Here is an 11,568-nt window from a genome sequence, read left to right as displayed (position 1 = left end):
GCTGGTAACATTTAATGATAATAGAATATCTGAGTCATACTGGGATTGGATAAAAGGGAAAACAAATGTTAGTTTCCAATCATTTCAAATGTACAGTTCTTTTGCTACAAAAATATGTTATGAAAAAAGAAAGAAACTTAAATTGAAGTGTTGTAGTACGAACATGCCCCCCCCCCCCCCCACACACACACACCAGACCTCCCCTTTCGCCCACTTCCCGACCCCATCCTTTAAATTAACAAAGTAAACTTCTAATGCTAAAGTGGTTTAAAAAGAAACATGTATAAATCGCACCCGAAAACACCATTTAAGAATATAAAGTTAGCCAAATTGTTTAAAGGAAATATCTCCAAGAACAATTGAGATCATATGGGATATGTTTTCGCATTTTTTTTTAAAAATAAAGGGGGTTCACATATAATCCTTACACAAACTGACCTTAACCCTGTACTTAATTCCAAAATCGAATCCCCTCAATAAATAATAAATCCTGCTGATTAAAGATAATGAGGTACGTCTTGCCCTCAAAGAAGGTACTTTCATGTGTTTTATATGGATAGTTATGTAAAACGGGTTTTGGGATCTACTTATCTGAGGTGGGAGAAAATAAGGTCTTGCCCCGAAGAAGAAACTTCCATGTGCTTTGAAATTGTGTCAGAGATAATAAGGTCTTGCCCCGAAAAAGAAACTTCCATGTGTTTTGAAATTGTGTCAGAGATAATAAGGTCTTGCACCCCAAGAGGAAACTTCCATGTGTTTTGAAATTGTGTCAGAGATAATAAGGTCTTGCCCCGAAGAAGAAACTTCCATGTGTTTTGAAATTGTGTCAGAGATAATAAGGTCTTGCACCCCAAGAGGAAACTTCCATGTGTTTTGAAATTGTGTCAAAGATAATAAGGTCTTTCTTGCCCCGATGAAGAAACTTCCATGTGTTTTGAAATTGTGTCAAAGATAATAAGGTCTTGCCCCGAAGAAGAAACTTCCATGTGTGTTTTGAAATTGTGTCAGAGATAATAAGGTCTTGCCCCCCCCCCCAAGAGGGAAGTTCCATGTGTTTTGAAATTGTGTCAGAGATAATAAGGTCTTGTCCCCAAGAGACAACTTTCATGTGTTTTGAAATTGTGTCAGAGATAATAAGGTCTTGCCCCGAAGAGGGAGCTTCCATGTGTTTTAAAATTATGTCAAACTTAATAAGGCCTTGCCCCCCCCCCCCGAGGGAACTTCCATGTGTTTTGAAATTGCGTCAGAGATAATAAGGTCTTGCCCCCCAAGAGGGAACTTTCATGTGTCTTATATGGACATCTCCTTAAAATGGGTTTTGAAATTGTGTGTTACGCTGAAACAAAACCCCAAATCGAATTTTATATGGCCTCATCGAAAGATAAAAGTGAATTGCGAGGCTGATTGTGGTCCATGTATAGATTTCGCAATTTTTATCTTAGTGATAGTCGCAACTCCCTAGATATCAAGGTGCAAGTAGCCGACTACTGTCCTTTCAACCGCCGACATCGCATAAAGAAGTGAGGTATTTAATTACTATTATTTCTTTTTACGATCATTTTACTTACCAATGAATTTAGATGGTCATTTTGGCTTTATTTATGGAATAATTTACATCTTAAACGTTCATAAAATTATATAACTGAGATTTTGCTGTTAAACATTTATAAAGTAGAAAAAAATATAAAAAGGGTGTCAGTACATGGTTTAAGAAAGATAAAGTTAGAGTTTTTATACTGATTTTGTAATGATACAAAGTAATACAACAGCAAAGAAATAACTCATATATATCAAGTTATATTTATACGATCTGTCAGAATATATATATAATATTTATTTAGATATTATTATAAAGTGTACCATTTTCTCCTCAGGTTCAAAAATGAAGACCTTTGTGTTATTAAGTTTGGCGCTCTGCGTGTTTGGTCAGTGGATTTATTCTTTAACCTAAGATAGTAGAACGATTTCCTCACCCCACCCCAACAAAACACATATCTTACACTTCCAATAGAACCACAAACCTTACACTCCACATTTAATGTAGTTCATCCCAAATTAAGTTATGTGTTAAACAGTCAAGTTGTCTGTACTGTGTATTTGTGTCGATTCACATTATATAACTGTTTGATGACAATAAGTAAAACCTTACGCTTACTTTGCCCTTCTTAATCATTCAGATTTTACTTCAGGTCATCTAACTGACCTTAGAATAGAACCTCATTAAGAGTGGCAGTAGGCGGACTTTTAAACAGCCGCGAAAGTTGAAATTTATGCCAATCTGCCATTTCATTGGCTGAAAATGTAGGTTGTATTCTAATGAGTTTTTTTTCAAATTTAGATTGTGAAGTTAGATCAAAATCATTCAAATCACTCTAGAGTCCGTCCCTTGTGTAATAACCAGTATGGTGTCCTTTTTCAGAGGCCAAGAAAATCTAAAGGGTATCGAACCCAATTGTCCTGTTATATGACATGTAATCTAACAGATTACCGTTTTGACATTTTTTTTTATTTTTTTTTTGTTTTATACTGAGACATTTTTTGCGTAAATGTCTGAGAACCAGTGATATAAGACTTCTGACAAAGGACCAGATCATAGTTTTTTTATATTAACGTTCGTAAATTAATGTTTTAATCCGAAAAACTCCCTTTTTCTTAAAGCGTTAGTAACATTTTTAGCCACAAAACTTCAATTTGCGAACGAAAATATTAAAAACTGCGATCCGATATTTTCTCACAAGTCTGGTTTCTAGATATTTACACAAATATTGGTTCATTCCAAAAAAAAGAAAGTTGCCAAAACGGTCAATCTACGAGAGTGCAGCTTTAATCACAGTATGTAATGCACCAGTCAATTGTAACCATGGCCCCCCAGGTCCGGGGGTATACCGGGGATAGCCGGGGAAATGGGCCGTGTTTTTACCTTTGAGGTGGCCCCCCAGTGCCGGGTGAATGTGGTGGTTTTGTCTTTGCTTTAAATACAGCGGGGGAACGGGCCTTACCCACGGTCCCTGGGGTGCGGGGGAATTTGGCGGGGATTTTACCATCTGTTCGTCCGCGCAGGGCGGGGATTTTAGCCGGGGTTGGCTAGACCGAAAGTCAAAGTCCCCGCTATTCCCCGGACCAGGGGGGCCATGGTTGCAATTGACTGGTGCATAAGTAATGTCGAAAATAAATCAAAAGAGTAACGAAGGTAGTAAAAAAAATAAAAAGAAGATAATTGTTTGTTTCAGTGTAAGATCGTAGTATATTTCACCGAGTAAGCGTAGCCGCGAGTGAAATATTCACTTTTGGTGTTCACGAGGTGAAACATATGCTATTTATTATATACCCATCATAAATCCACACGCAATACATATCGCAAAATACGGTAGTCCGTATTCCACTCCAGTGCAATATGGCCGTATTCCACTCTTGTGACGTCACGTTATAACAAGTATCGTTGCGCGATGTTAAAATGACGTCATAAAAAATATTGCGTCGTTAAAATGACATTTATTATAAAAACATGTGGCTTTTAAGTTATCTAACCAGTAATGTACATAATAAAAGTTTTATAGTACTGCGTTTTGATCTCGTGGAGTTTTGCAGAATTTGATTTTACTCGGCATGCGCCTCTTGAAAACCGAATCTGCAAAAAATCACTCGAGTCGAATACAACCTCCTGGATCAAAACACATTACTAATGACCCTATTATATAAGCTATATTACACTGAAACAAACATATTTTTTTATATATATTCCTAAAATTGGAATTAAAAGTCATTTAACAACACTTTTTTAGAAACAACGCGCCAATTTGTATGCGCCCGAAACTTCATTTCGAAAATGACGTTGTTGAAATTGTGTCCCAGCCCTATACGCGCTGACGTTTGATTTGGAACCGAGAGCGGGCTAAAAATACAAAACAGTGAAAATTATCAAAATGATATTTTCACTGTTTAAAACTGTGAAATATCATTTTTATATCACTGATAAATCTATATAAACCACCGGAAAGCAAATAATAAAGCCTATTTCTGATTGTTCAAACACAAATAATTAAACCGCAGTGGATCAATAAACTGTATTTGTATATTATACTTTGTCTTAAAGGCCATTTAAGGTACAAATGTAACTACTATTGTTCTTCTTCTTCTTTGTCTTCTTATATTATAATTATTATTATTTTTATTATTATTATTATTATTATTATTATTATAATTATAATAATAATAATAATAACAATAATAATAATAATAATAATAATCATCATAATAATAATAATAATAATAATAATTATAATAATAATAATAATAATAATAATAATAATAATAATAATAATAATCATCATAATAATAATAATAATAATAATAATAATAATAATAATAATAATTATTATTATTATTATTATTATTATTATTATTATTATTATTATTATTATTATTATTATTATTATTTTTTTTTTATTATAATTATCATTTTTATTAAACTTTGATACCATGATATACAAATTATAGTACAGTTTATCACAACGTTCTTTTTTTAATTTTCCAGTTGCAACAAGCACATCTGCCCCCGCAACTACAACAACACCACCATCTACAACCGGTTCAACAACAACTGTAACGTCTTCGCCAACAACTAACATGAGCTCAAATGCCACTACTGCTGGGCCCACCTCTACATCAGATGGCACCACTTCACAAGCGCCCTCCACACAAACGACCACAGCGGCTTCCAACTCCTCGACCCCTGACGCTACTTCAATGCCAACGACGTCTATGAATCCGTCCACTGGTCCCTCAAATACATCAATTACCACACACAAAATACGTAAGAAAATTATTATTTAAAGCTGCACTCTCACAGATTGAACATTTTTTTTGTCTTGGGAAGAGCAAATGTTTGCGTAAATATCTGCAAAACAATGATAAAAGATTGCTGACAAAAATCAGATCGTACATTTACATATTTCCGATAGAAAATTAATGTTTTATGGCTAAATTTGTTACCAACGGTTTAAGAAAAATGCTTAAAACATCATTTTTTAACTTAGATACAAAAATCTGCGATCTAATTTTTGTCTGCAGTCTTATATAACTGGTTTCCATGGTTTTTCGCAAAAATTGGCTGGTTCCAAGACAAAAAAGTTGTCAAAACGTTCAATATGTGAGAGTGCAGCTTTAATATATTAAAGTGACACTCTTACTCAAAATCAATACATACACATGTATAACAAACATCAATTTTGAGTAATAAACATTTAACTACTTACTAAATAATGCATTTATGGAAAATATTAATTACTAATAACAAAATTGTAACCGTGTATTCATAGCTGAAAACGCACAACTATTAAATGACTGGTGGGTCCTAAAAGATTTACAGTGACCAACTATCGTCTCATAAGGTAGAAATACCATGTGTTCTGCACCTTTCTTTCAAATAAAACACAGTATCCTTCATAAGAACCACTGTTTTCGATATGTATTTATCCTTTTGGATAAATTAAAACAATTGTATTAATTGTGGTACATCTTATTTGGGAGTGAGAGTGAATCTTTTATTAAAAATAAATATAACATAATTGCCCAGCTTTATTGGAAGGTTTGCCACACGTGACATTTGTTCTATCATCTAAAAGATCAAGATTAAAGCTGCACTCTCACAGATTGAACGTTTTGACAACTTTTTATTATTTTTTGTCTTGGAACTAGCCAATTTTTGCGAAAATCCATGGAAACCAGTTATATAAGACTGCTGAAAAAAAATAGATCGCATATTTTTATATTTATGTTTAAGAGTTGATGTTTAAGCATTTTACTTAAACCGCTAGTAACGGTTTAAGCCATAAAACATTAATTTTCGAACAGAAATATGTAAATCTCCGATCTGATCTTTTGTCAGATGTCTTCTATCATTGGTTTGAAGCCGTTTACGCAAAATATTTGCTCGTTCCTAGAGAAAAAAAAAGTAAAAATGGTATATCTGTGGGAGTGCAGATTTAAAGTGAAAGTAATTTGTGTCACAACGCGGTATGCTTTGACCGAAAGGATAAGACACGATTTGGAAAACTCTCTTACACCTTTACACCCCGTAGAGGTTGAACTATACTGGGCTTCCAATAACTCATTTTCACCTGTATATCATCTTGGGTCAAACATCCCGTGATGTTCATAATGATGGCCATACTTCCTAGTAAATAAAAGCTAATTGTTGATTTTCGGTGTAGGATCGAAATTTATTTCACACAATGACCTTAGGCCAAAAATGTATGTAATAGTTCAGTTAAGGTTAAATCTTTTAAAAAAAACAGGTCGGGTTGGTAGGCTTTCTTTTTAGTAGGCTTTATATTAGAACGTAATGGTCATCTTTGGAGGCTATTTGTTCTATTCTCTTTTGGTAAACAGTACATACTTGAACTATTTGTTCTGTTTTCTATCGGTAAAGAGTACATACTTGAACTATTTGTTCTGTTTTCTATCGGTAAAGAGTACAATCTATAACTATCTGTTCTGTTCTCTATCGGTAAATAGTACAATCTGTAACTATCTATTCTGTTCTCTATCGGTAAATAGTACAATCTATAACTATCTATTCTGTTCTCTATCGGTAAATAGTACAATCTATAACTAACTATTCTGTTCTCTATCGGTAAATAGTACAATCTATAACTATCTATTCTCTATCGGTAAATAGTACAATCTATAACTATCTATTCTGTTCGGTAAATAGTACAATCTATAACTATCTGTTCTGTTCTCTATCGGTTAATAGTACAATCTATAACTATCTATTCTGTTCTCTATCGGTAAATAGTACAATCTATAACTATCTATTCTGTTCTCTATCGGTAAATAGTACAATCTATAACTATCTGTTCTGTTCTCTATCGGTAAATAGTACAATCTATAACTATCTGTTCTGTTCTCTATCGGTTAATAGTACAATCTATAACTATCTGTTCTGTTCTCTATCGGTTAATACTACAATCTATAACTATCTGTTCTGTTCGCTATCGGTAAATAGTACAATCTATAACTATCAGTTATATTCTCTATCGGTAAATAGTACAATCTATAACTATCTATTCTGTTCTCTATCGGTTAATAGTACAATCTATAACTATCTGTTGTGTTCTCTATCGGTTAATAGTACAATCTATAACTATCTGTTCTGTTCTCTATCGGTAAATAGTACAATCTATAACTATCTATCCTGTTCTCTATCGGTTAATAGTACAATCTTTAACTATCTGTTGTGTTCTCTATCGGTTAATAGTACAATCTATAACTATCTGTTCTGTTCTCTATCGGTAAATAGTACAATCTATAACTATCTATTCTGTTCTCTATCGGTTAATAGTACAATCTATAACTATCTGTTCTGTTCTCTATCGGTTAATAGTACACTCTATAACTATCTGTTCTGTTCTCTATCGGTAAATAGTACAATCTATAACTATCTGTTCTGTTCTCTATCGGTAAATAGTACATGCTTGAACTATTTGTTTTGTTCTCTTTTGGTAAATAGTACAAAATATAACTATTTGTTCTGTTCTATATTGGTTAACAGTACATTCTATAACTATTCCACCGTTTTATTCAATAGTACGTAGATATAAAACTATATTCTGTTTTGTGTTGTTCAAAAGTACGTGCTTAAATATTTCTTCTGTTTGATGTTGTTAAAAACGGAAAGTTCTTACAAACATTGTTTTGTTCCGTATTTCTCAAATGTAATCTGTGTCGAACATATTTCAATATTTATAGGCTAAACATTTCTGGCTACGGTGGCATGGTGGTGACATACGTGTTATTGTTTTATCACGTTAAAACGGCTTAAAACGACTAGTTAAAATAACGTAGTAACTCGTTAAAACAAATGATTATCTATACATTTCTCGTTAAATTAGCGAATCAGAATCGCGTTATAATATTATTACTCCAATTCACGACATTGTAAACAACACTACATACTATTTTTTCAGTTACTAAGTTGTTTTAACGAAATACGTAAGTCGTTTTAAAGACAGTAAACGTATGTCAACTCTGTGTCACCGTATCTAGCCAATCAATAAGTTTGAAATACGCATCTCATGTACGTTTGTGTGTTTCAGCTGCGACTACCAATACAGCAGTAAGTATAAAATATTTATGATCTATGTTTACTTATAAACAGCTATCCTTCCATATTTAAAGACCAATTAAATCTAAAACGTTTATGCTACTACAAGTAAAAGTTAGATGAAAAGATGTAAAATATTAATGATTAAGAATGGGCGGACTGGACGTAGCGAACAAGCCCGTCTTCATCATTTAGATATTACTTCAGGTCATCTAACTGACAAAGAATTCAACCTCATTGGCTGATACTTTGTCAACGTAAAATCTGTCACAGGGAGTGAGTATCGGATGATTGGCAGTAGGTGCACTTTTAAACACCCGCGAAAGTTGAAATTCTTAATGATTTAGTCTAATACTTACTGATTGCCTATCTGCAATTTCATTGGCATAAAATGTAGGTTGTATTCTTACACTTGTTATCGTTGATCAACATTGGCCATTATATTTACCAACGTATCTTTATTCGTTCATCTCATAGTCAATGAAATTTTAATCTTCTATTTCCTATTGCAATGGTACTTATATCATGACTGACCAGTAAATATATTTAAAAAATATTACACACCACTGAGGCTCATATGACATTATAAGGACCGGCCAGTCAGCCACCGAAAGTGTATATGGACTGGAGGGGGGGGGGCGGTCCTTATTATGCCATATGGTGTGAAGTGGTGTGTTAATATTTCTTTTATTATACCGAACATTTTATATTACCATTCAATATTTTTAAAATATTTTTAAAGCACTTAAAATGTGTTTTATTGAACAAAGCTAATAATGTTTGCTTGCGACAAATTTACGTCGTTTTTAAAATAGCAAGCCGCACTTACCAGTTGGATGACGTCAGAGGTCCATACTACATTTTTGGCGAGTGATATACGGACCGATCGAGTTTATATATACATAGAAGGGACACATTTATGTAAGGTATAATATTAAATTATATAAGAAATGAAAACTTAATTATTTTTTTCAGGCCACCAAATCAACTTCTGGTATCTTTATTGGCGCTATGTTGACCGCTTTCGCCGTCATTATGGTCAAGTTCTAAGCTGGCATTAACTTTTGGATTCCAAGAGATCTGTCCATAAGCGGTGGTGTGAATATTCATTTCGTCAACGAATCATGACGAATTTCTATCTGAAGTGATTGTCGACGATATATTGTGTCATCAAGTGATATGTTTGACAAAAGTTCTCATAATTTGTGCAGTAATTTGCAACATTTACCTCTGAAATAATATTCATCGAACAAAGTTTATATGTATATTAAAGAATATTTAAAATATCCCACCGGAGTAATACATTTTATTTCCATCCTGAGACGTAAATACTTCTTAGTATTTTTAATATTTTGGTTTAAGTTATAATGTGAATATATAGACTAATGATTAAAAAAAATCTATATCAACTAACGTCTCGTCAGGTCTAATATGGCGTGACCTTATTTTGATAACAAATTACATGTATAACAATTTGAAATTGCATGTTCATACAAGATAAAAAAAATCAAAATTGTGTTTGTTTTATGGTGTTATCATCTGACTGTCTTCCAATCCATATATGCTCATGTGAAGATTATAATTATAAACGAGTGATTTTGTTTGTAGGCAATTGCTCTGTAATCAACAATGATATCATGTATATTCCGATTGGCTATTATGCGTTACACATTCGGAACTCCTCGGCCACTTTTCTCGAAAACGACCTCGGATGTATGCCCGATTAGTAGAAGTAGTTCGTAATATGTTAAATTGTATCATTAATTGAATGAAATGTTTTAGCTTGTATTTATTGATCTAAGTTTAAATTGATTGCCAGTGAAGTGTATTATTGCAAACACAATTGAGATTCCCAAGAGTTAAGACATTAAGTTAAACTTCTAAATTAAACTACTACGCGATCTACTTGCAGCGGACTTAAACATACCGATTTCTGAGTATGTAAACCGTCCAAATACATCCGAGGTTGTTTTCGATAAAACTGGCCAAGGATTTCCGAATGATATTCCCAATGGCCTTTATGCGTTACAATATCAAGCAACAAATGATGGATTTCAATAAACCTTCAATAAACCTTGCCTCGCGAGCTGCCGGTTCTCAGAGGGATTTTAGACCTTCCAAACCCATTTGCAATATGGAGCACCAAATCTAATATTTTAATGAACATAGGCACTAAGCGCCAGCTCCGCCACTTAACGGTTGTGCCCTGTGTTTAATTCTACGCACGTGAATAGTGGCCATGAAGACATACTATATGATATTTAACAAAACCTTTTATACACTGTGATTTTTTTATGTGACAATACAATGTTTGATATACCATATACCCGTTCACAGCAGGTTTGGGGTGAGGTGGGTGAGTGAGTTGTGGGGGGGGGGGGGGGGGCACACTTTCCTTACTTGCACAAAGTGCACTTACTAATGTTAATATTGGTGTACAAATATAAATAAATTACACAGTAATTCATTATTTTTGACTGCAAATAGTCAGATGCCTTCATTAACAATATTTAAACCACACAATTGTTAAGGAATTTAAGGAATTAGGCGCGAGTCCAACAGTTGCGCACCCCGAAGATGCACCCAATATCCTTTAATTTAAATCATCACGGACATATAATCCAAATCCGTATTAAGATACATGCATGCATGCATTTTATTACGATTCAATGCTATTTCATATTGGTAAATAATATTATATAAACAGAATGTAATAAAAATATTTCACGAACCAATTAATTAGATGATTCATAATGTAAATATTTTATACCGATAAATGGCTTATATAGATAATAAAATTATCAAAGACTCTTCGAAACTCTGACTAATTAGGCAAGTGTTCGTATTTTCCACTTTATTCAACCTTAAAGGGACTGTGTCACAGATTGGCACCCAAAAAAGTTTTTTTCTGTAACGAATCTCAGGATAATTATCTAATAGAATGTGTTACGCTTTGGTATCATAATTGTTAAAAAAAAGTACCAAAATGTAAAAAAAAAATTGTGCCGGAGACCGGGTTCGAACCCGCGTCGCCAAAATTGAAGACCAGCGTCTTACTCACTTAGCTACAAAGGCTTATACTAATCGGATGACATAATTAAACTATACACCTACCTCGGTAATATCACGTGATAACACCGACTAGCCAATCACGCATAAGGAATGAATTCTACCTGGTAGACATACCCAGTAATCTTTTTCAATGGAAAAATACGAAATAACTACTAAACTTAAATAAATTGTAAACTATGTGGTACTTCAGTTAGTAAGTTTCAATGCAGTGTACACATCGATGCCAAGCTTATGTCAATTTTCGACAATTTTCTTCTTTTTCGCTATTTTATCATACTTTAAGACATGAACTATAAATTGCCAATTTCAGATACATTTTAATTAAATGACATTATAGATGATTGTGATGATAACCCAAACGATATGAAGAGAATCAAGGAATTATATTT

General features: G+C 33.3%; 1 protein-coding gene across 2 annotated transcripts; it reads left to right on the top strand.

The window, feature by feature from the left end:
- The first annotated feature begins 1,440 nt into the window (after positions 1 to 1,440).
- Positions 1,441 to 9,623, top strand: LOC128225124 (uncharacterized). Of its 2 annotated transcripts, none has more exons than XM_052935156.1 (5): positions 1,441 to 1,525; positions 1,875 to 1,925; positions 4,535 to 4,813; positions 8,100 to 8,119; positions 9,083 to 9,623. In XM_052935156.1, exons 2-5 carry the CDS (start codon positions 1,883 to 1,885, stop codon positions 9,155 to 9,157), a joined length of 417 nt encoding a protein of 138 aa, XP_052791116.1. In that variant the 5' UTR covers positions 1,441 to 1,525; positions 1,875 to 1,882; the 3' UTR covers positions 9,158 to 9,623. The 2 variants fall into 2 exon arrangements, with proteins under 2 accessions (XP_052791116.1, XP_052791117.1); XM_052935157.1 differs by having other exon boundaries at positions 1,458 to 1,520.
- Positions 9,624 to 11,568: the final 1,945 nt, after the last annotated feature.

This window comes from Mya arenaria, chromosome 2, assembly GCF_026914265.1.
Source record: "Mya arenaria isolate MELC-2E11 chromosome 2, ASM2691426v1".
Taxonomy (NCBI): domain Eukaryota; kingdom Metazoa; phylum Mollusca; class Bivalvia; order Myida; family Myidae; genus Mya; species Mya arenaria.
This window is presented reverse-complemented; position numbering and strand designations above follow the sequence as displayed.

Coding starts and splice junctions, on each gene's coding strand:
- LOC128225124 (XM_052935156.1), top strand. CDS start 1,883: ATGAAGACCTTTGTGTTATTAAGTTTGGCGCTCTGCGTGTTTG. Junction 1,926..4,534: donor TTTGGCGCTCTGCGTGTTTG/GTCAGTGGATTT, acceptor TTAATTTTCCAG/TTGCAACAAGCACATCTGCC. Junction 8,120..9,082: donor CTGCGACTACCAATACAGCA/GTAAGTATAAAA, acceptor TATTTTTTTCAG/GCCACCAAATCAACTTCTGG.